The 23,844-nt window shown below is 40.7% G+C and overlaps 1 protein-coding gene across 2 annotated transcripts in view; it reads left to right on the top strand.

Annotated features, from left to right (window-relative positions):
- Nucleotides 1-23,844, top strand: part of Tbc1d23 (TBC1 domain family member 23) — a 52,139-nt gene that overhangs the window by 12,458 nt on the left and 15,837 nt on the right. For both annotated transcript variants that reach the window (XM_021209105.2, XM_021209106.2), the window contains exons 2-11: nucleotides 700-811; nucleotides 4,729-4,834; nucleotides 6,428-6,632; nucleotides 9,936-10,059; nucleotides 12,708-12,832; nucleotides 12,922-12,968; nucleotides 13,464-13,567; nucleotides 18,844-18,966; nucleotides 20,153-20,245; nucleotides 22,347-22,517. In XM_021209105.2, coding sequence (XP_021064764.1) covers nucleotides 700-811; nucleotides 4,729-4,834; nucleotides 6,428-6,632; nucleotides 9,936-10,059; nucleotides 12,708-12,832; nucleotides 12,922-12,968; nucleotides 13,464-13,567; nucleotides 18,844-18,966; nucleotides 20,153-20,245; nucleotides 22,347-22,517 — 1,210 coding nt within the window. The remainder of the gene's footprint in view (nucleotides 1-699; nucleotides 812-4,728; nucleotides 4,835-6,427; nucleotides 6,633-9,935; nucleotides 10,060-12,707; nucleotides 12,833-12,921; nucleotides 12,969-13,463; nucleotides 13,568-18,843; nucleotides 18,967-20,152; nucleotides 20,246-22,346; nucleotides 22,518-23,844) is intronic.

Raw genomic sequence — 23,844 nt, 5'->3', positions numbered from 1 at the left:
GTGTGTGACTGTAGTGAGTGATGTGTGTGACTGTAGTGAGTGATGTAGTGACTGTAGTGAGTGATGTAGTGACTCTAGTGAGTGATGTGTGTGACTGTAGTGAGTGATGTAGTGACTGTAGTGAATGATGTGTGTGACTGTAGTGAGGATTAAGAAGAACACATGCAGACTGGGATGGTGATGCTCCGTAAACCCAGCTCCTGGGAGATGGAGGGAGAGGGACCCGGAGTTTAAGTTTGAGGCCAGCTGTCCCTACCACCAATAACAAATTACTGTGATTTGTCTCCATGGATTCACAGTGCTGTCAACATGCCTGGGCCATCTCCTGTTGAACACTTCTGATCGATAATTTCTGATAAATAATTTATGCCAAGGCAGAATTGTATCCCTGAAACAACATATGGAGGCTGTAAGTGCCTTGCATCGTTGCATTCTGACTGTTGCATTCTTGTCTTCTGACATGTACTCTTTACCTGACCATACTTACGTACAAGGGGGAAAATGAATCAAATAATTTTAATGAATTCTTTCCTTTCTTTTCTCTTCTCTTCTCTTCTCTTCTCTTCTCTTCTCTTCTCTTCTCTTCTCTTCTCTTCTCTTCTCTTCTCTTTTCTTCTTTCCTCTCCCTTTCTTTCTTTCTTTCTTTCTTTCTTTCTTTCTTTCTTTCTTTCTTTCTTTCTTTCTTTCTTTCTTTTTTAGGGAAAAAGATCTTGAAGAAGCCCTTGAAGCAGGAGGTTGTGATCTTGAAACTTTGAGAAATATAATTCAAGGGAGGCCACTGCCTGCTGAGCTGAGGGCCACGGTTTGGAAGGTAACTAGAAGCTCACGAGCAATGGAGTCACTTGGAGGAATTTTTAATAATTGTTTTTCATCTCTCTTGAAAAGACTGTTTATAAATATGTTTCATCAAGAAAATTGACTTGAGTAACTTTAACTAACGGAGCATTTCTGAGCCAGGTGTAGTTGCACATGCCTTTAGTGCCAGTCTGCAATGGGAGGTACAGACAGGCAGGTCTCTGTGTGTTCCAGGCCATGCTAGTCTATATGGTGAATTATAGGCCAACCAGGAAGACATAATGAGACTGTCTCAAAATAAATGTTTCTGCTGTGTTTTCTATACTTAATAATAATGTTTACAGTGGTAATATTTTATAGCCACTAGAAATATCTGTGATCCTTATGAATATTGTTTAGCAAATGGTAGCAAGTGAGGAAACAAGAGCAGAAGGCAAAATAGAATACACACAGACTCACATGACCTTATATATGCTAAAGGAAATCTGTCTGTGGGTACTGCTTACAGCTTTTCTTTATTTTGCTTCCCAGCTGTTCTCTAATGTTTGTGGGGGTTTTGTTTTTGGTTTTTATTTTGTTTTTTTGAGACAGCATCTTGCCAAGCCTTTGAGCCCATTCCTCAACCTCTGTTCCATGGTGCTGAGATGACAGGTGGGCAGGACCACACCTCACATACGTGGCTTATTTTTTTTCACAAATGCTCAGCCACTATGCTGTCACACTGAGCCTGCTCAAGAGTGGGCTCAGCAGCCAGCCAGAAATGGGGAATTGGAGCCCTATCTTTCTTCACTGAACTATTTCTTAGGAGAAGTTGAGTAATGGGGGAGTAAATGCTGTCAGTTATGTGCCCACTGGTGACCCCACCAAACCTCCACTGAGCAGTTCACTCAGATGGCTCAGAGTGAACCAAATGGACCCTCCAACAAACCAAAAGTCATGAATCAGGGAAAGGGAAGGTAGGGAAGATGAAGGGTGATAGGGGTGGGAGATTGAAAAAAAGAAGAAAGAAAAATTTGAATTAAGAATGTTACATATTTGTAGCTGGGCGGTGGTAGTGCACACCTGAGTTTGAGGCCAGCTTTTTGTACAGAGCAAGTTCCAGGACAGCCAGGGCTACACAGAGAAACCCTGTCTCAGAAAAAGAAAAAAAGTTCCATATTTGTGAAAATTATAAGCACAAAAGGATAAAATAAAAATTGTGTTACTTCCAACAGGTAAAGCATGTAACAATGTGGAGATGTATGTTCTGTCCTTTCCTTCTTTTCTCCTGTGTGTATATATTTAACAGAAATGGAATTATCACTGCACATAGCATTCTAAATGCTTTATTTTATGAATTTAAACATGTAAAATAGTATGTGGCACACATAAAATTATTCTTAGCGTTTTTGTTTCAGAAATGGGCATTTAATATTCCTGTGCCTATGGATAAGTGACTGCGATATATTTTCACAGTGCAATCTTGCTTGGGCCATCTTCTCTAATAGTTCCTCTAATCTGATAATGTCTGTGAAGGCAGAATGTCTGTCTCCTGAAGCAGAGTTTACAGGTCCTGCATGCGCCTTGCCATCCCAAAGTGTAGAGGAATGGACTGCATGTATCTGCAGCCCAGCTTCATTTAACTTTACCAGCATCTGACTGGTCTTATTTGACTGACCAGCCTTGTGATTAACTAGTCTTGTTTGACTGACTAACCTTGTGATTAACTAGTCTTGTTTGACTAATACGCTCATCTGACCCTCCTAACTCCTTCATGCTGAATTCTTTTAAAGCAAATCCTTGGTAGTGTACTAAAATAAAATACTTGAGTAAGAAATCCCCGATAAATAGTTTCAAAGTAACTGAGACGCACCAGAACAGTGGTTCTTACCCCCTATCAGTGCTCATTAATTACGCACTGCAATGCTTTCATTGTGGTAGTCTCACAATCCATATCATACAATTTGATCATGTTTCCCTCCACTACCCTCTCTGGTTGTCACTTCCTGTTCCTGCTAATCCTGTTCCTCTTTACAGTCAGTCTTCTTCTACTTTCATGTCTTTTTCCCTTTTGGTGGGGAATGACACAGTGTTTCCTTAGAGTTACTTACAGGAGTATGAAGTCTTAACCAATGACTCTCCCCACTAACCAAGAGCTAAAAGTGGTAATTCTGTAGTATTGAAATAATGTCTTCAGTTGTCTTATAAATGTATTTTGATAAGTGGCTCAAATTCAGATGCTGTAAAGACCACTTTTTGCACTTGGTTGAGTTGTCACCTGCATCTGTTAATTGTACACCTTTAATCCCAGCACTCAGGAGGCAGAGGCAAATGAATCTCTGAGCTCGATGCCAGCCTGGTCTACATAACAAGTTTTAAGGCAGCCAGGGCTACACAGAGAAACCCTGTCTCAAAACCAAACCAAACCAAACCAAACCAAATACACAATAATACTCTTGGTTGGGTGGCACAGTCACATCCAGTGGACACAGTGGAAGTCATGAAGCCAGCACAGCGGCTTGACACAGTTCCAGCAAAGCTGAGCTGATGCTACGGTGGCTGTCATTCCACTCTCACTTTAGGTTTCGGTCTCTGTATGTTGCATTCTTAGAGACTTTCTGCATTATGATCCATTTTCTATTTTCTTTTCTGAAAAAAATTCTGTCTGAGTCTTTTTAGGTAACTCCTAATTTTAGTATCCCTTCTTCCTTCCCTCCGAAGTCTTCCTTATGCTCTGGAGATAGATCATAAGCACCGAGCAGCCCAAAGCTGGGAATTTCTAAATGAGGCCATGCCTCCAGGAATCTTCTTGGGTTATCCACCCCTAAGCAAACTCAAACGTATCTTTGGAACAGGATAAACTCAGAAATAGTTGACAAACTTGACTGGCCAGGAGAACTGGTGACAGACTCAAGGCTTCTTTTTCCGATATGCTTAGAGCTCTCTACAATGTTGTTTAAAGATAAGGGATCACAATGGGTACACCCCTAGAGCAATAGAATTCAGTAAATAAGATCGATTGACTAAAATAGCCTTCTCCTACTTAATAGCTTGGATGATCAAAGGATGTAAATGTAAGGAGTTAGGTATTAGTATTTGCTATAGATAAAACAACCAGTTCAAATATTTTTCTATTTGTCTGGAGTACTTTAAAACTTCAAATACTGCCAGTCTAAAAGCAGGCTGTCATATAATGGATGTGTTTGCTTCGGCAGAGACATTCTTTAGATTCTTTGAATTGGACTTATAGGGCTAATAATAAAATTAAATCTGTTGTATTTGTATTTTTTAATTGTGGCTACACTTGTAATCCAAGACATGTAATGAATAACCAAACACATGTCCTGAGTCAGAATGATAGACTCTGTGCTTCTTGGATAATCATTAGTCTGTCTTTGTTCTATGAAACTGTATAAATAAAGGAATAACTTTATTAGTCAGAGTTGCAAGATTCTCCTAACCACCGCTTCTGACTCAACAGAGTAAGTTCTGTGATAGCCAGTGCCACTCAGAGAGACACTGTCTCAAACAAACAAACAAACAAACAAATGAACAAGCAAGTGAATAAATAAAATAGTTTTTACACATACTTGAAAAAATTTACAAAATAACATTTTCTCAGTTCATTAAATATTCTTTGTTTTTAGAATTGTATATGGTATAGGTATATTTTTATTTGAGAATATCATATTTTTAGTTTTTACATTTCAGAAAAGTTGGCTTTAAATAAAGCCATGTTTGTAAGTACACAAATATTTTGTAATTAATTCTCTCCACTGAATCAGCATGAAGTAGGAAAATCTGATAAAGGAGCATTTTGTTACATGGTGGTGGAGACACCTGATGGTGTGCGGATACTTAAGCTTGGAATCTGTTGTTATTCCTTAAGTCTTGCTTTCCTTAACACAGCATATTTTTAATATTTCTAATATTTTAATATTTTTTTTCTTTCAGATTGCTCTGAACGTTGCAGGGAAAGGTGATAGTTTGGCATCATGGGATGGTATTTTAGACTTGCCCGAGCAGAACACTATTCATAAAGATTGCCTTGAATTTATCAGTAAGTTTGATAACTGTGAAAAATGTTATTTAGTTATAATTTGGGATACCTTAAATTTGTAAATGTCTTGTAAATAGTTTTGCCCTTTAATAAACAAAATCTTGAGATACATAATTTTGAGAAAGAGCCAGTTTTTACTGTTCACTTTGTAATATTGATTTTTCTTACACATTTATAGTTCTGTTATGCTCTTTACCTTGTTTCTCAGAGTTGTAGATCCAAGTGATCATTTGCAGCCTTCAATTAGAAGAGCTTGTGTTTTGACCGTTTATCTATAAATAACAGGTCATGAGCTACTGTTGTCAGTTGTTACAGATGAATAGTTTTCCAACCACTCTACAAAATCTGTGTTAATTCATGTTACAGATTAAGCTAATTCAGTTTATACCTGTCTTTCTAATTCATTTATAGTATCTCGGACTCTTTTATTTTCTGTTAGTTAACTAATGCATTGGTTAATAGGCTTCTGGGTACTGACTATTCAGAAGCTAGTTTCTAGAATGTAGCTCAGTGGTGGAGTGCTTGCCTGGAATATATTTCTGCAAGAGCCTGGGTTTTATCACCAGCTCTATTGACTGTCAGACAGACAGACTGACAGACTTTATTGCTAGTGTGGACAAAAGAAAGGAAATTTGGACCAGAGATTTGAAGACTTCATATGATATTTATCCTATATTTCTGAGATCACCTTCATCTAAATAATAATTATAAAGTTGTATTCATATTTAATTTGTATTTTATCTGTTTATTCTGTATGAGAGCTACCAATATGAGAAGTCAGAGTTAGTTTTGCATGTGGATGTATGATTAGCATTATTATAAGACAAAAACTAAGATTTAAAACAAAGAAAGGGAAGCAATACAATACTGGATTTAATGGTACAGAATGAATTACCCTTCTACTTGCCAAAGCTGCACATGGCAGAGCAATTGGAAATCTCATTAGGAAGCATCCTTTGGCTTTCCAGCAGCTTGAGCTATGTCTGTCACTCCCTACTGCCCTGCTTCAGACTGGCCACTCCTGTGTTTAGCATGCAGGTGGTCAATATTACTGAGTACCATTTGTTAGTAACTGTCTTCTGTCTTCCCTTTCTCTCAGGGCTAGGTAAGAAAACACGTCCATGAAACTGATAGTTGTTCTGTAACATCTGTCTTGCTTTAAGTTAAAACAAAGATTGGGGAGACTATATTCAGCATGCAGTATTTCACTGTCTGATGATGTCCTCATGTAACACAGTACCATGTACAATGAATATACATGATGGCAGCTTTAAAATGGAAACTAGAATGTTACAAAGGACATTGTCTATGTTTTTTCTTATGCTTTGCGCTTGTGAGCCAGTGTCTATTAGATACAAGAAGGGCCAGACATAGCTCAGTGGGGAAGCATTTTCCTAGCATATGTAAAGCCATGATCTGATCTCACTACTACAAAAAATAAAAATGAAGCAGACAATCACGAGACAAAGTGCTCAGACAGTGTTCCTGTTTTTTCGTAGTTTAATACACTCACATGATGAGTGTGTGATGTCGTGTGCCCAGTCGCTAAGCCCTGTAGTTCCCTGATAACTTTAGTTTGATGCTTTATTCTAGAGCAGCTCTCAGTGCCAGAGGAGAAGGCAGCAGAATTACTCCTGGATATTGAATCTGTAATTACTTTTTACTGTAAATCACGCAGCGTTAAATACAGCACATCCCTGAGCTGGACTCATCTACTGAAACCGTTGGTCTGTCTCCAGCTGCCTCGCAGCGACCTATACAACTGCTTCTATGCCGTCATGAATAAGTACATTCCCAGGTAAAATATGACTCGGTGGCAGTTATAAAAGTTTGTTTCACTTTGAAATAAAGTTTGTTAGGTTTCTTTTGATGGTAAGGTAAAGCAGTCAAGTAATTTTTGAGGTTGCCTGAAGTGTAGTTGCTCCTTGACTTTGTTCTTGTGACAAATACTTAACATTTTCATTTATTATGTGTATGGGTGTTTTGCCTGCATGCAAAACATGCAGTGCCTGAGGAGGCCAGAAATGGGTGTCAGATTTCTGGACGTAAATTATGCTGGGGAAAATACGTTCACTGTGAGCTGCATTCCAATCTCTTGTTGAGGCTTTTTATTGAATAATGATGTTAGCATCTATTCATATGTTTATTGGTAAGTCCTTTGTTGTCTTTGGCCACAAAATAGACCTATAATCAAAAAAGATCAGAGTAGAGAAAAAAATGTTGATTTGACCAAAAGTCCCAGGAGTTTAAGTCTCGGTATGCTAAACCCATGCATATGTTTTTGAAAGCTCCCTAGAGATTATCGTTAGACCAGGGCAGTGAACTTCTGTGCTTCCTTGAGCTGTACTCCTCTGTAAAAAGCAAACAGGCCCAAAGGTACTAAAGGAGGAGGTCATAGTCCCAACAAAGCTGAAATCTGGATTCCACATTAGGACTAACTGGCATACTATATCTGTCATCTGCTTGTGCTTTATGACTTCTTATGGGCATCTCATTGTAACTCGTGGTGATAGCATACACCTTTAATCTTAGCACTCAGAAGGCAGAGGCAGGAAGATCTGTGAGTTCAAGGATAGCCTAGTATACAGAGTGAGTTCCAGAACAGCCAGGGTTACACAGAGAAACCCTGTCTCTCTGTCTCTGTCTCTGTCTCTCTCTCTCTCTCTTTCACACACACACACACACACACACACACACACACACACACACACTCAAAACCAACTAACCACCACCACCACCAACAACAACAAAATCAGAGAGAGACAGAGAGAGACAGAGAGAGTCAGAGAGACAGGGGGATTGCTATGAATTGAGAGCCTGAACTGCATAGTGAGTCCTACTCTAGCTGGGACTACAGAGTGAGACACTGTCCCCCAAAACAAAAATAACAAGATAGTGATAGCTGAAAGTCATAACAAACCATGACAGTTATATAAAATATTATATTTACATAGATAATTTCATTTATTCCCTTTGGATAGCATTTTTACTTATTTTTACTTCTGTAGTTCTGAGAATTGAACCGATGTCTTCACACATACCAAGTATATGTTCCATCACTGAACTAAACTTCCATCTCTCTAAATAATATTTAAAATATCCGTAATGATGCTTTTAAAAGTATTTTATTACATTTATTACATTTATTGCGTATGTATGCATGCGCATGTGCATGCTACAGCATGTGTGTGTGGATGTACAAGGATAGTAGGTGGAAATTGGTTCTCCCTTCACATCATGTGGATTCCAGGGATTGAATTTAGGTCATGAGGCTTAGTGGCCAGTGGCGCTACCCACTGAGCCGTCGTTCTGGCCTTAATGATGTTCCGTGGTAAGGCTGTGATAGTCACTTAGTGGCTATTGTAAGCACAACTTTTTACTTTGCTTCATTTTCTTTACAGTTTGCTTTTAAAGATTGTACCCCTGCAAAAATAGTTTGTTGAATTATGCACAGTTTTACATGTGGAAAGATGGCCGTATTGCATGATGACCTAAGGCCCAGTGTCTGGGTTCAAGTCCTAGCTCTCTAATTTGTCATTGCTAGTTTGTGCCTTCAGTGGCAGACTTGACTTCAGCTGAACCTCAGTTGTAATGAGTATGGGGGTCAATAGGGTTGTTTGTGAAGACCAAATGAAGTAAGTCTGTGAAATGCTTATTACAGTGTTTGGTAATAGTTTCTTTAGCAAGTAATTGGCTTTTATTATGATGGCCTGGGCTTTAAATATATCACTGATACACCAGAAAACAGTCTTGCCACGTGTCTTTGGATGAGTAGGATGCATCTCACTATAATAGCAGAAATAGTGTATGGACACTGACTCTTAAGTGGAATCTCCAGGCCTAAGTGAAGAGGGAGTTGGTCACCACTGTCGATGGCAACACCTGCCTCTACCAAACCACCAGGCGAAGTAGCCATGTGTCAGTGTTGCTTGTTGTTGTTGTTGTTTTTAAGGTGTAGTGAATAAAAAGTAATGCTATTCCTTGGATCACCACGATCAAGATATTGCAAACCAGATATCCTGCAATACATTTTTTTTTTGCCATGATATAACTCTTCAATTTTGAGGTTTAAGAACACAAATACACTAAATAAAATGTGATGACCAGAGTATTGCCAAATAGCGCACAAATTATTTCAGTGATGCTACCTAGGTCAGACGTAAAGATGCGGTGTTCCTGTCAGAGACAACTTGTAGTCAGGAAGAAGCACCCTGTCTCCTCTGAGCTAGGATGTTAACCAGTCTGGACCAGTCCAGCTGGAGCAGATGTGTGAATGCCTTTTGAGGGCAGGGTTTGGGTGGCTCCCATGACCATCGAAGGCAGATGAGCCTTCTTAGAGCTGATTACATATGAGAAGCTTCCTGTGTTAATAACCAGAAGCCTCAGGGAAGTCAAGCATCAGTACAAGTTTGTGTCCCTCTACAAACAGTCTTTTGAAGTATCTGCATAGGGATATGATATTTCCTTGGGGAAAGGCCTTGTGTGAATAAAAATGGCAGATTATGTTTAATGACTTTACTTTGAAACAGTATATAGATTAAACTTTTTCATCTAATTGGAATAACAACCATTTGAAGCTAGGCATTTTTCTGGAATGTACTCTGGGCACCTGGTGTCAAGGCTACACTGACGGGTGTCTGAGGTGTCTCGGGTTCATTGTTCTCAAATGTCATCTCTAGTCTTCAGACTTATTATACCTTTGCTGAGAGACATTCCTCTCTTAATATATAAACAGTCCAAAGAGTTTCTCCTTAGCAAGGAGGGAGGAGGCTGGACTCAATTGGGACCCTCTAGATCTTTGGGGACCTTAACTGTATCACGGTTAACCTAAGTGCTATTTTTAGTTACCCCTGAAGTCCTCTTACATGAGTGTTCCTGGGTTTGCCTGGGAAACCTCCCTCAAGTGGTTGTGTTGGCTGTAAGCCAGGCAGGTCTTCTGGAAGGTGTTAGAAGCGAGCTCTGCCTGGCTCTCAGGTGGGCTTGCTGTGGATGCCGAAGTGTCCTCAGGGTGCAGAGAGTAAGTGGGGCTTTCAGGAGGACGGAATACCAGTGTGAACATGTCTGATCTAGCCATGAGAAACTTTGCTTCTCTTTCTTATAGGGATTGTTCCCTGAAGGGGAGGCCATTTCATCTCTTCCGCTTGCTCATCCAGTACCACGAGCCTGAGCTTTGTTCTTTTCTTGACACAAAGAAAATCACTCCAGACGCCTATGCACTCAACTGGGTAATAAAGTGAAAGTAGGAACCTTTAATGAAAAATAGTTTATATAAAACTGTAGTTGGTTAGAAGCTAGGCTGGGCTGGTAAAACCTGAATTCCCAAAAGACCACAACATTAGTCTTTTGTTATTTTATACAAATATGGAAGTAGAAATAATATATTTCATGTATATTAGTGAATATTATGTATTTATATACTTATGTATGATATATCAAAACTAATAGCTATATTTTTGTAAATATACAATATTTGTAAACACATATGTATATATGAGCTCTGCTTAAGTTTCTGTGTTCAGACTGTTGATAGTGTCTGTAAGTATTGGCAGATAATCATGAAGAAAGCTACAGTTACCACATGGTTAATATGGAAGACTGTGAAGTCTGCCTGAGCATTGTCCCTTTGCAATTAGTCTTCTCAGTGGATACCCCAGTCTGGCTCTCACTGTGTGCTGGAATCTCTGAGGCTCCAAACCCTGTATGCTCTTACATTATTTTGAGATTCATCGTTCATATGTATTATACTGATTAGGAGCTAACACTAAAGAATTTTAATGATTTGCCTTAAGTTCATTTCAAAGTAATGTTACATCTATTATGTGCTATGACATAATTAGCTTACCTTACAATGAAAAATGGCTGCATTTCCCAAAAGTGAGTAGCGAGAAGAGTACAGTTATTTTATATTGTTGCGTTTCATGTTGTTGCTGAAATCAAACGCACCTGGGCTCATCTAACTGCTTCCAGATTTATTCAGATTGTAATGTTATCTTAGAGTCTCCTGAGAATCCTGCTCACTACTGAGGGAATGAATGTGAAAATAGGCAAGTAAAAGTTTTAGAAGTTATTCTGATAATAGTGATGTGTTACAGATTTCCCAGATCCCACTCAGGAATGCTCTCCAGTGCTGACGAAAGCCCTTTCTACAGAATTGGTCAAGCGCTGGAAGGCCATTAAGGAGTTAAACATATTCTCTGGTCATGTTTTACCTACCATTTCTGTAGGGAGCTTCCCATTTCTGCCTCTTGGTACACTGTGTGAGCCAAGACACTTGGCTAAGAGCTCCAGTTTATCTGTAAATTGGGAATAATGATACAGTAATGTCTCAGAGGACAATGGGATGCACTTAGAAATTATAAATGGGAATTCCAGCATCCTAACTGGTTTCACTTCCAGACACACTAAATCTCACTAGCCTCTTCTTTAGTGCTTTTGACTGGTCTTATCATTTTGAGTTAAAAATGACACAATTCATATAAAATTGTAGCATCACTGTTTATATGTTGCCACTAAGTCTAATTATTTTTATTAAAATAAGGAATTATTTCTTAAGCACTTTAGTGATTAATGTTGGTTTCTGCCTAGGAAATGACATCTCCATTGCCAGAACTCTGTAAATTAGTGGTCTGTTGTTTTAGAAGTCTAATGTGCTAAAACAACCAATTTCTCCATAGCTAGTCTGTCAGATAGTTTGGTCTTGCTGCTAGTGTTATGCTGATAAAGTTCAAGGTTTTGTTGTGTTGTCATTGTTTTATGTTTTTATCATGAGATAAGGACATTATAGTTACCCCCAGAGCCCATGACTGAGGGAGGTAATGGTGGCTTTAGTTGAGCTGAGGTTAAGGCTGGCTGTATATTATCACTCAGTTTATAGTCACACAGTCTAGTCTCCATTTGTCATAGTCGTTTGTCAAACAGGGTTTGCAGCATGCTGTACTTTAAAGCCTTCTGGTTAGCTGCCCAGGCCTGGGCCATGGACTCTTGGTCCCTTTCTAGTCCCAGCACACAACTCTGCCCTGTGAACGGAGGACAGCATGTCATCCAGGTCTGGTCCTTGTCTAGGAGAGAAGCCCACTCATGAGGCCTGTTGTAAGAACTAAGGATAATTCATGCACAATACCTAGCAGCCAGTTAGTGTCTGATATAAAATCTGTACTACACATTTATGTTCTCTGTAGCCATGAGAAATTTTAAATATAGTCCTTTAGATACAGTTATTTCTGATTCTAAGGAAAACTAATTAGCCAGTGAAATTAGATCTTCGTATGCTTTAAAACACAATTAGGTAGTAAAGAAACATAAATTAGTAACTTCTAATTTTTGAAACACAAAACCCAAAAAAGCCCCTAAAATACAAAAAAATGAAAAAGTTGAATTTTGTCTTTACTTCAGTGATTGGTTTTTCAGTAAGCTTTGGGAGCAGCTAGTTGACATTAGTACTGAGTTGAGGTTTGACTAGCAGCCTTAAACTGCTCTCTCGATCTCATAATTACCTTTTAAGCCAAATGCTTGCTGTATTAGTAATAGTGTGCTAAGTCACCTTATGAAGTTCTAAATGTCACTTGTAATTCGATGGCAGAGACGTGTCTTGACCGCTTGAGGATATGCCAGGTAGTCATCCCTCAGCCCTGGGGACAGTGAGTGCTCTCTCTTGTGCTGTTAGTCCTTGTTTTTCACAGAAGTAGGAAGGGAAGCTTTAATGAAGTTAAGTGACATGGCCTAAGTCCCACAGCTAGTTAAGCGACCCCAGTGTTCTGCCTTTGGGTCGCATATGCTCAGGTGCAGATGATTTCATGTGCTGTCACTGACACGTTTGCTTCACTAACTTGACGTGGCAGCTCCAGTGGTTTCTCTCTCTCTCTCCTGACTGTAGCTCGGGAGCCTTTTTGCACATTTCTGTTCCACTGAAGTCACCCAGGCGATATGGGACGGATATCTACAGCAAGCAGATCCATTTTTTATTTATTTCTTAATGTTAATTATCCTTGTTAATACAAAGTAAGTACCATGTTGGTTAGAATCTTTTTTTCAACTTTTGAAATGGAGCTTTAATATTTAACTCAATTTTACTTGATTCCTTTTTACAGAGAAGTTATTTTAGCACAAGAGTCTGACAGCAAAGAAGAAGTTATCCGTAAGTAGCATTAAATAATATTTGAGGTCATTTGATCTTAGCTCATTCGGGTTGTTGCAGGATTGGTGTAGAAGAGTTCTGAGGTTCCATTCAGGTCTCATGTTTTTTTTTGTTTGGTTGGTTGGTTTTTTATTTTTTGGTTTTTTGAGACAGGGTTTCTCTGTATAGCCCTGGCTGTCCTGGAACTCACTTTGTAGACCAGGCTGGCCTCGAACTCAGAAATCCGCCTGTCTCTGCCTCCCAAGTGCTGGGATTAAAGGCGTGCGCCACCACTTCTGGCCAGGTCTCATGTTCTTAAACGTTCTGGTCTATACAAGGCCTTAGGTCAGTTCCCAGAACTGTGTAAGGGTTGAAACCAGCTCCTCGGATAATCGCCGCTGAGGTGTTACTTAACGGTGGCTTATGTTGGAGCTGTTTTAGCTTGAAACTTAAATAGTGCTTGTTACCATACTTTTTACAAGTAATTTGTTAATTGCTGTCATGATCCCGTTGCAGGCTTTTTGGAAAGTACCCCGTCCAGCCTGAATCTCGAAGATATAGAAGACCTTTTCTCTTTGGCTCAGTATTACTGTAGTAAAACGCCAGCTTCTTTTAGGAAGGTAAAAGACAAGAAATGGCTGATGGGTCTGTGTTGGATATTTTGTGTCCTTTTCTTATTTACATTCACTGTATTCACTTTGGTTAAAATATTTGTTATGGTTCTCTTCTGCTCTTTTAAAAATATGATAGTTTACCTTTGTGATCTTTTACTGTAAATTCTCTCACTCGTAGAGAAATAGACTAAAAATTGTGCCAACTGTTGACATGGCTGCTGTTCTACAGTGTGGTTAAGGGGACACCTTTTACTTTAGATATGAGAGAGGGAACGGCTAGAGACACGGGAGAGTCCAGAGCGGAGAGAGAAGGTGGTAGATGAGCATAGCCAACAGCCTGGACCTGACCACGAGAGAAGCAGGACAGTGCAGACCGAGGGGGCACAGAGAAAGGAGTGGGGGAGAGGAGGGCGAGTGAGCAGGAGGATGCGTGCACACACACACACACACACACACACACACACACACACACGGAGGGAGATGGAGAGATGGAGAGAACACGGGAAGATGAAGACAGGAGGGAGAACAGATAGAGGAGGACAAAGGAGAATGGGCATTCTCATAGCAGAGATAGCAGGGTTGCAAGGAAAGCGAGTAACTGGCAGGGAGGGGAACTCCTGGGCCGGAGGGGGTTTCGGGTTGGGAAGGAGGTGGGAAGAGCTAGGCTGATAGCAGGAACTTTGAAAGATGTAACAGGTGATGCCGAGGGAGCCTGGAGGTCAGCACCCACTGTGGTATGCTAATAGGCACTACAAGTCTGTCCCTCTGCCCTTGCTAAGTGAGATGACTCCTTGGTAGAGGAGAGTGGCCTCACAAGTTCCTGAGGAATGCTGCCTTTTGTTAAACTGCCAGAATTTGGGGGAGAGGAATTTCCCTTAGACCTGGAAAAAAATAATAGCAGGAGGCATCTTGCCTTTGTTCTGATTCTTAGTCTCTAGTCATGTGGAGATTGTTTCCTCAGTGTGTTTGTAGCGTCAGAGCTTCCCTGACAGAGATCCAGTGGTGGGAATGTAGTTAGGTTTCTGTCATGTGGAGTTTAGCTTGGGTGGCATAGATCTGCGTGATCTGTCTTATTAATGATGGCGAGGTCACTTTACCTCTTGGAGGCATATATATGTATATAGCTAAATATGTAAGTACAAGCTGGTCATCCATATCATGCTGCTTGTGTATGTTTTCAGGGCTGCCCCCTTGGCAGTAGGTAACTGATAGGTGTCCTCTTCCTTGGGGAAGATTTTTTTTTTCTCCCACATGCAACATTCCTTAGTGGCTGGAGTCTTTTGATTTTTGTCTTTTTGTTTTTTAGAGTTGAGGCCTCATGAGCTTTCCCCCTTCCATGTTAGCGTATCTCTTCCTGACCTTGTTCAGGTCATGCTTAGGCAGTCATGTGGAGGGTTCATGGGTGTAACTTTGGACACTTCCAGGACACACACTCTGACGGTAAACTTTCTGTCCCTGTGGTTCTCACAGTCTATCTGCCCCCTTTGACGACCTCTGAGCCTCGGTGCCTGAGTTGTGTACACATGTGTCCCGTTGGGACTAGGCTCTGCAACTTTGTCCTGATGAGTTGTGGTTTTCTGTCATGGTCTCTGTCACAATGTGACGTTTCCTCAGAGAGCAATGAGAGCTACACATGCCTACAGATTTTGTGATTTCTTCTTCTTTATAGCTGAGGAATATTATTCAGTGTGTACGTGCCATCCTGTCACTCTCTGTCCGTCGGAGGTCACTTAGTCTGTTTCCATTTTTTCGGCTTTGTGAATAGAGCAGCCATGCCATGCTGAGCGAGTGTCTGAGGAAGAGGGCATCAGGTCCTCTGGGCGTAAGCCAAGGGGCGCTATAGCTGAGTCGTATCATAGATTTACTTTTAGTTTGAGAATTCTCCACACTGATTGCCAGAGTGGCCATAGTAGTTTGCAGTCCCACCAACAGTGAGTGAGGTTCCCTGTACTGGAATCCTCTCCAGCATTTACTGTCGGTTTTGATCTTTGCCGCTATGACTGTGGTAAGGTGGGATCTCAGAATTATTATGATCTGCATGTCCTAATTGTTAGGGATGATTACAATTATTTGAGATATTTCTTAGCCACTTTTACTTATTCTTTTGGAAGCTCTGTTTTTAGAGTTCAAGCCTATTTTTTGAATGGGTTATTTATTGTTTTTGAACCTTTGTTTTTTTTGAGTTCTTTATGTATTCTGATCATTAATCCTCTGTTAGACGTATAGCTGGCAAGTTCCCTCTTATTCTGTGGGCTCTCCTGTCCCCTTAAATCTGGTTGTTTGTGTCGCTGTGGAGAGCTTTTTGGTTTACTGTGTCCCACTTGTCAACTGTGGCCTTAACTCTTGGGCAAATGGAGTCCTGCTTAGAAACTCCTTACCTGCACCTGTCAGGGACGGGGCTACCTTTGTTTTCTCCTTGTAGTCTTGGCGTTTCAGGCTTCATGGTTAGGTCTTGATACATGTGATGCTAGTTTTTCTGCAAGGTAATAGATATGGGTATAATTAAATTCATCTGCATGAGGACATCCAGTTCTCCCAGCATCGTTTGTTAAACATACTCTCTTTTTGCCAGTGTAGACTTTTAGCATCTTTGTCAGTGCTCAATGGCTGCAGCTGCACGCACTCAGGTTTGGGTTATTCCATTGCTCTGCATGGCTTTGTTTGTGTGTGTGTCGTTAGCATATTGTTTTTATTACTATGGCTTTTTAATATATTTTGAGATCTAGGATGGTCATCCCTTGAACATTATTCTTTTTGCTCAGGATCGTTTTGGCGATCCAGGATTTTCTGTGGTTCCTTATGAATTTTATAATAGTTTTTTTTTTCTTTTTGGTTCTATGAAGAATGAAATGGGGATTTTGATTGGGATTGTGCTAAATCTGTAAATAGCTTTTGGCAGAATGGTCACTATCATAATATTTCTCCCCATGCATGAGCATGGGAGCCTCTCCATTTCCCAGTGTCTTTATCTTTTTCTTCACAGGTTTAAAGTTTCCTGGGGTTTTCATTTCCTTGGTTAGGTTTATTCCTAGATATTTTATTTTCTTGATGCTGTTGTCAGGGGAAGTGTGTCTGTGATCTCCTCTGTATGCTTGATCACAGGGGTCTCTGTGAACAGACATTACCCACAGAGTAATGATCTGTGGGAGGCAAGATGTTAAGCTCAGTTAAACACTACTCAGTAGCTGGTGTAGATTCAAACTTTGGGAGTCTGACTTGAGTAGTTTATTTTACACATAGTTAAACACAACACATTTTTTCCTGGTGATAGGTCATTGAATGCTGTGTGCACAGTCAACTTCAAGACATGACTACATTAAAGTTCTTTGTAAATTACATGTGATACTTTCAGTAAAGATGGCCCCTATAGATTGATTGTATGTGACACCTTCTATAAAGATAGGTTCCATAGATTGACAAACTGATTATAAGTGTCTGGGGAAGGATCTAGTGTGACCGTGGCCACACAGATAGCACAAAGGTCACCGGACTTTTAACTGTGTCCACTAAAGCAGCTCTCCCTATGAAGAGACACCCCAGGTTTTTAACATTCCTGGTTCCTGTAGTGCTTATCTGTGAACACGAGAACCTCCGTTCTTCCTGCACTTGGTATTGATACATAGGAAAAACTATTGATTTGTTCAGGTTGATTCTGTATCCTTCCATGTTGTTGGATTGATCATTTTTAGAAGTTTTCTAGTTGAGTTTTGGGGCTCTCTTGTGTATGTCATCTGGAAATAGGGCCGGTTTGACTTCTTTCCCTACTTGTATCCCTTTAATTCCTTTCTCTTAGCTTATTGCCTGTGCTAGTGCTTTGAGCACAAAAGTTTGGTTAACTGGCCCAAGGATCTGTCCGTCTTATTTATCTTCTTTAAGAACCTGCTCTTAGGATGGCTAGTTGGCCATCAGTGGGAGGAGAGGCCCTTGGTCTTTCGAAGATTCTAGGCCCCAGTATAGGGGAATGCTAGGGCCAGGAAGTGGGAGTGGGTGGGTTGGGGAGCAGGGGGAGGGGGAGGGTATAGGGGATTTTCAGAGAGGAAACTAGGAAAGGGGATAGCATTTGAAATATAAATGAAGAAAACATCTAATAATAAAAAAACAGGAACCCGCTCTTAGATTTGATGATTCTTTGTATTGTTTTCTGTTTCTATTTTATTCGTTTCTGCTCTGATTCTTATAATTTTTGCTAAGGATTTGGTTTGTATTTGGTCTGTTCTTGTTTTTCCAGATTTTTGTTTATTTGTTTGTTTTTTGATACAGTGTTTCTCTGTATAGCCCTGACTGTCTTAGAATTTGCTTCATAGTCTAGGCTGGCCTTGGACTCAGAGATCCACTTGCCTCTGCCTTCCTTTTTTTTTTTTTAAAGATTTATTTATTTATTATATGTAAGTACACTGTAGCTGTCTTCAGACACTCCAGAAGAGGGCATCAGATCTTGTTATGGATGGTTATGAGCCACCATGTGNTTGCTGGGATTTGAACTCTGGACCTTTAGGAAGAGCAGTCGGGTGCTCTTACCCACTGAGCCATCTCACCAGCTCTCCGCCTCTGCCTTCCAAGGGCTGGGATTAAAGGTGTGTGCTACCACTGCCTGACTCCGGATTTTTAATAGCATCATTAAGTCCTCTCTTTGTGCTCCTTTGGTTTTAATAAGGCAGTCAGAACTCTAACCCCAGCGAACTGCTTTCCTGCTCTCCCAGAGGCTTGGCTGTGGTGGCATTTTCATTTAGTTCTAGGAAGGTCAGGAAAGTTTTCATTTCTTTTTGAGTTCTTCTTTGACTTCTTTTTGAGTTCTTCTTCTTCTTCGTCATTGCGCTCTTCCCCAGTGCTAGAGGTTAAGCCCACAGCCTTTATATCCTCTTCTGGGAGAGATCTTGCTGTATATTATAGCCTTACTAGTCTGACACTTACTATGTACCCAGGCTGGTCTGTAATTCATTCAATGCCCCTGCCTCACCTTCTCAGTTAACGTTGTGTGCCCGTATACTAGGCAGACCCAGTGTAAGCTTATTCTACTATTGACATTTCCAGCTCCAACTGTTAATATTTAATGTGGGTATTGATATAGAATGGTGTAGAATTATTTTTTTTTAGTTTTTTGTTTTGTGTGAATTCTGACAGATTTTGACTGCAACATACACATATCCTATACAGTTTGAGATTTATATAATACTAAGTTTTAAGAGAAGTCAATTAAACTCAGATAGTGACAATTATAAAATACTTTCTGGAAGAACGCTTTGATTTTTCTTTGTAATGCTCACAGTTTTCTCTTTGTGCAGGATAACCATCATCTCTTCGGTAGCACCCTGCTGGGGATCAAGGATGATGAGGCAGATCTGAGCCAGGCTCTGTGTCTGGCCGTTTCAGTGTCAGAGATCCTTCAAGCTAATCAGTTGCAAGGGGTAAGCAAACCATCCCATCTGTCGGGCACTGTGCCCTTTGAACGTAAGGAGCTGGAGCAGAGTTGTAGTTCAAGGTTCGACACGTGCTTCGCATGCGTGAGGCCCTGGGTTCAATACCTGCCACCAAAAATAAATAACCAACATCCCCTCACTGTCATCGATTCCTGACAAATTAATTGGCCATTACCTTGCCTTTTTGGACTAGTATGCTGTATCTCCTGCCCATACGGCCATTTTCACATCCATCTTGTGTGCTACTTTGTCACCAATTCATTTTTGTCTCTCTAGACACCGGTTTTACTGATTACCCTTTCTTCCCTTGTCAGTAAAGCATTTGAACATGGCGCAGTATGAAGAACTTAAAGGGGGTGTGCTTAGCCTCTGACAGTTAATTCTGGACAGCCACACAGCTTGTTGAATCACATGGTTTAATGCCATAAAGAAACTCATAGAAAATTATGGAAATATGTTGTGGCCAGGCAGTGGTGGTGCATGCCTTTGGTCCCAGCACTCGAAAGGCAGATCTCTGTGAGTTCGAGACCAGCCTGGTCTACAGATCAAGTTCCAGGACAGCCAAAGCTACACAGAAACCCTGTCTTAAACAAACAAAGAAAACATGAGAGAAGAGGGCACATATGAGCCTGGCTCCTCCATATATAAGAGAAAGTTCTGTGGATGGTCTGTAAGACTGTGGACCTGAAAATAACGGTTTGCTGAGCATGGTGTTTAAGGAAATAAAGTGTCTATTTTTTTTTTTTTTTTTTTTGTGGTTTTTCGAGACAGGGTTTCTCTGTATAGCCCTGGCTGTCCTGGTACTCACTTGGTAGACCAGGCTGACCTCGAACTCAGAAATCCACCTGCCTCTGCCTCCCAAGTGCTGGGATTAAAGGCATGCGCCACCACGCCCGGCTAAAGTGTCTATTTTTAACATAGAATTTTTGTTCAGATTGCCAGACTCTTGCTACATAATGAGACTTTCAAGCTTAATACATAAGAAAAAAATGTATTTACATCTTAAAGGTTACATTTTTGTGTGTATATAATTTGGGTCCTCCTAATTCCCTGTGAGATCCACTTAAAAACAGCCTGTCCCCCCACCCCCTTTTTGGTTTCTTTTTTACTATCTGGTCGTGTGGTGCAAACTTCATGTCTAATTCCAGAATGTCACATGTTGTTTTCTTTTTAGGAAGGAGTCCGGTTCTTCGTGGTGGACTGTCGTCCTGCAGAGCAGTACAATGCTGGGCATTTGGCAACCGCGTTCCACCTAGACTCAGACTTGGTTAGTCGAAGTGCACATCGGATATTTTGGGAGAGACGGGGTGGATCTCCCTTTGGCTTCTAGCTGGATCTGCATGACCCAATGGGGTGCTCTCTTCTGGAAGTTGCCCTGTGGGAGGGGCTTGAGGTCCCTTTTCTTCATAAAGAGTCCGTGACGTCTGTTAACTGTGGCTCACATTCCTTCCATTATTATGTCAGTAAATTCTACACTCACTGTGAGCTATCTCCCAGGTAGATCACTTAGCATTGTGCCTTGCACCTTGTAAGTACTGTAGAAATAGGAGCTCTTAGCATAATTGAATAAGAATCCTACAAGTTTTTATTGTAAGACATTTTTAAAGTTTATGAGTATTTTTATAACTAATATGCAGGCAATGTTGTATCTGACATATAATTGCTCAGTTGTTAAAGTCATCGTAGCCTAGGGTACCTCCCACTGTAGAATGAGTAAAATAAATATGATCATAAGAGGTGCTTAGAGCTGTTGAGGCACTGAGGCTGGCACCATGTAAGCCTCTCTAAGGTTAAAGCCTCAGAGGTGGGGGACAGCTGGATAGGGAGGTACCCTTCACTCCCGCCCCCACCCTTAGTACCTCCCCTCCCCTCCAGCTGAATACACAGCCTTCCCTTCCCCTCCTCATCTTGCCTAGAGATGTTGGTTCTGGTGCCAGAAGGCTGGGTTTAAGGGCTAGATGGTATGGAGAGGAAACTAACAGAAAATGAAGGTCCTACTTAGAGTTTGGATATAGGGTGAGAAAGGACGTGCTAGCCTGCCTGTGTCCTCTGTGTGAGAGCTGTGCCTGTCCCTCCTTTTACTCATGATTCATTTCATCAGTTAATGTTTCAGAGAATATACTGAATCAGCACTGTCATCAGCTCGCTCAGTCTTCACCTTAAATACATACTCCTTTTTTGACACATTACCTTTGCTTAGCGGTTACTTGGTGGGACCTTTCCATTTAAATACGTTCCCTTTAATGTTTCACAGAGGCCATGGTACAGGAATGATCATAGTTTGTTGTTTGGTGAATGTATATTTAGTTTACTTTCAGTTTTGTTAGGAAGCTGCTGATGAAAACTTTACCCGTATTTTGTGTTGTTTTCCAAATAGCTCTGTAAAGAGACTCTAAAGTAGAATGCCTGCCTTGGGGATGTGGACCTGCACGTTACTGCTCTTTAAAAAGCCTGCAGCTACAGGCTGTGTATGTGCTCTGTGTCATCAGCATTCTGGGGCATTATCAGTCATGTGGTTTTTGTTTGTTTTCTAGAATAGACCGAAAATAGAGATAGTCAAGCAAGGTGCAAACACCTTTTTCTCTCTTCTTAAATTTGCTTTTTCCTTGGGCGGAGAGATGTCTAAGAGGTTAAGCACACATGCTGGTCTTGAAGAGGACCTGAGTTTGTTTTTCAGCACCCACGTGATGCTCACAGCAGCCTATAACTCCAGTTCCAAGGGCTCCGATTCCTCTTCTGGCCTTCATAAACACCTGCATATATTGGTACATACACATACATGCAGTCACTCAGATATAACAATCTTCAAAACTAATAAATTGCTCTTCTCTCTGTTCTGCCCATTTTTCTACTGAATTTTTGCTATACTTTGTATAGGATTTTAGTAATGAGAGCTTAGAATTTTTGTAGTTTTTGGTATTCTTACTTCATTGAAGATAAGGAATGGGTTTTGATTTTTGTTTTATAAATAACTAAAGTAAATGGTAAGTAAATGGTTTCTACTGTTTCTGATGTCTTCTAAGACATACATGGACTGCCTTGTAAGAGGAAATGGAAAAGCAGAACTGTTAGAATCTGTTCTTGTTATTTCCTCTGTTGAGAGCTAAACTGTCCGTCATCATGACTCAGGACTACTGTAGCTAGGTATTGGTCCATGTGAGACGGTTCTTCCCTCTGATTGAGGAGGGTTTTTCTCAGCCTTTGTTCCAATATATTCATAAACATATCCCTGGAATTTTACTTATTTATGCCTTTTCATTTTCCATTCCTTTAATGCTTGGTTTTTAATGTTGGTAATTTGCATGGTCGTAGTTTCCAGTCTTACAAATACATGCTTGCCAATTTCTAATTTTTTAAAAATTATCTAGATGCTCCAGAGTCCGTCTGAGTTTGCACAGTCAGTAAAGTCCTTGCTAGAAGCACAGAGGCAGTCCATTGAGTCCGGCTCCGTAGCTGGCGGGGAGCACCTCTGCTTTATGGGCAGCGGCAGAGAGGAGGAAGACATGTACATGAACATGGTCCTCGCACACTTCTTACAGGTACGCTCACGGCGATTAGTCCGTCTTGTTTGCTCATGGCCGACACCGTGGAGAAATCCATAGCTAGTGTTCTTTTACTTTTATATCCATGTGTCCATATATTTTGTAAGCTTCTCAATTTTATATCTTAACATCTTTTTCTCAATATTTTTCTTACATGCTCATATGATACTATTTTAATTGTAAGTTATAAACCATATGGAATCTATTTTCTTGTAGGAAGTGAGGTAGGAAAATTACTGTGTCATCTAACACTGTGTTGATGAATTTTCTTTCTTTTTTTTATTAGATATTTTCTTTATTTACATTTCAAATGTTATCCCCTTTTCTGGTTTCCCCTCTGAAAAAAACCCTATTTCCTCCCTCCACCACCCCCGCACCAGCCCACCCACACCTACTTTCTGGCCCTGGCATTCCCCTATATTGGGGCATAGAACCTTCACAGGACCAAGGACCTCTCCTCCCATTGATGACTGACTAGGCCATTCTCTGCTACATATGCAGCTGGAGCCATGAGTCCCACCATATGTTTTCTTTGGTTGGTGGTTTAGTCCCAGGGAGCTCTGGGGTTACTGGTTAGTTCATATTGATGATCCTCCTATGGGGCTGCAAACGCCTTCAGCTCCTTGGGTATGTTCTCTAGCTCCTTCATTGGGGGACCCTGTGCTCAGTCCAATGGTTGGCTGCGAGCATCTACCTCTGTATTTGTCAGGTACTGGTGGAGCCTTTGAGGAGATAGCTATAACAGGCTTCTGTCAGTAAACTCTTGTTGGCATCCACAAAAGTGTCTGGGTTTGGTGATTGTGTATGGGATGGATCCCCAGGTGGGGCAGTCTCTGTATGGTCCTTCCTTCAGTCTCTGCTCCACACTTTGTCTCTGTAACTCCTTCCATGGGTATTTTATTCCCCCTTCTCAGAAGGATCAAAGTATCCACACTTTGGTCTTCCTCCTTCTTGAGTTTCATGTGGTTTGTGAATTGTATCTTGGGTATTCTGAGCTTCTGGGCTTATCAGTGAGTACATACCATGTGTGTTCTTTTGTGATTGGGTTACCTCACTCAGGATGATATTTTCTAGTTCTTACCAAAGAATTTCATAAATTCATTGTTTTTAATAGCTGCATAGTACTTCATTGTGTAAAAATGTACCACATTTTCTGTATCCATTCCTCTGTTGAGGGACATCTGGGTTCTTTCCAGCTCCTGGCTATTATAAATAAGTCTGCTATGAACATAGTAGAGCATGTGTCCTCATTACATGCTGGAGCATCTTCTGGGTATATGCCCAGGAGTGGTATTAGTGGGTCCTCAGGAAGTACTATGTCCAA

This window comes from Mus pahari, chromosome 12 (genome assembly GCF_900095145.1).
Source record: "Mus pahari chromosome 12, PAHARI_EIJ_v1.1, whole genome shotgun sequence".
In the NCBI taxonomy this organism is placed as follows: domain Eukaryota; kingdom Metazoa; phylum Chordata; class Mammalia; order Rodentia; family Muridae; genus Mus; species Mus pahari.
This window is presented reverse-complemented; position numbering and strand designations above follow the sequence as displayed.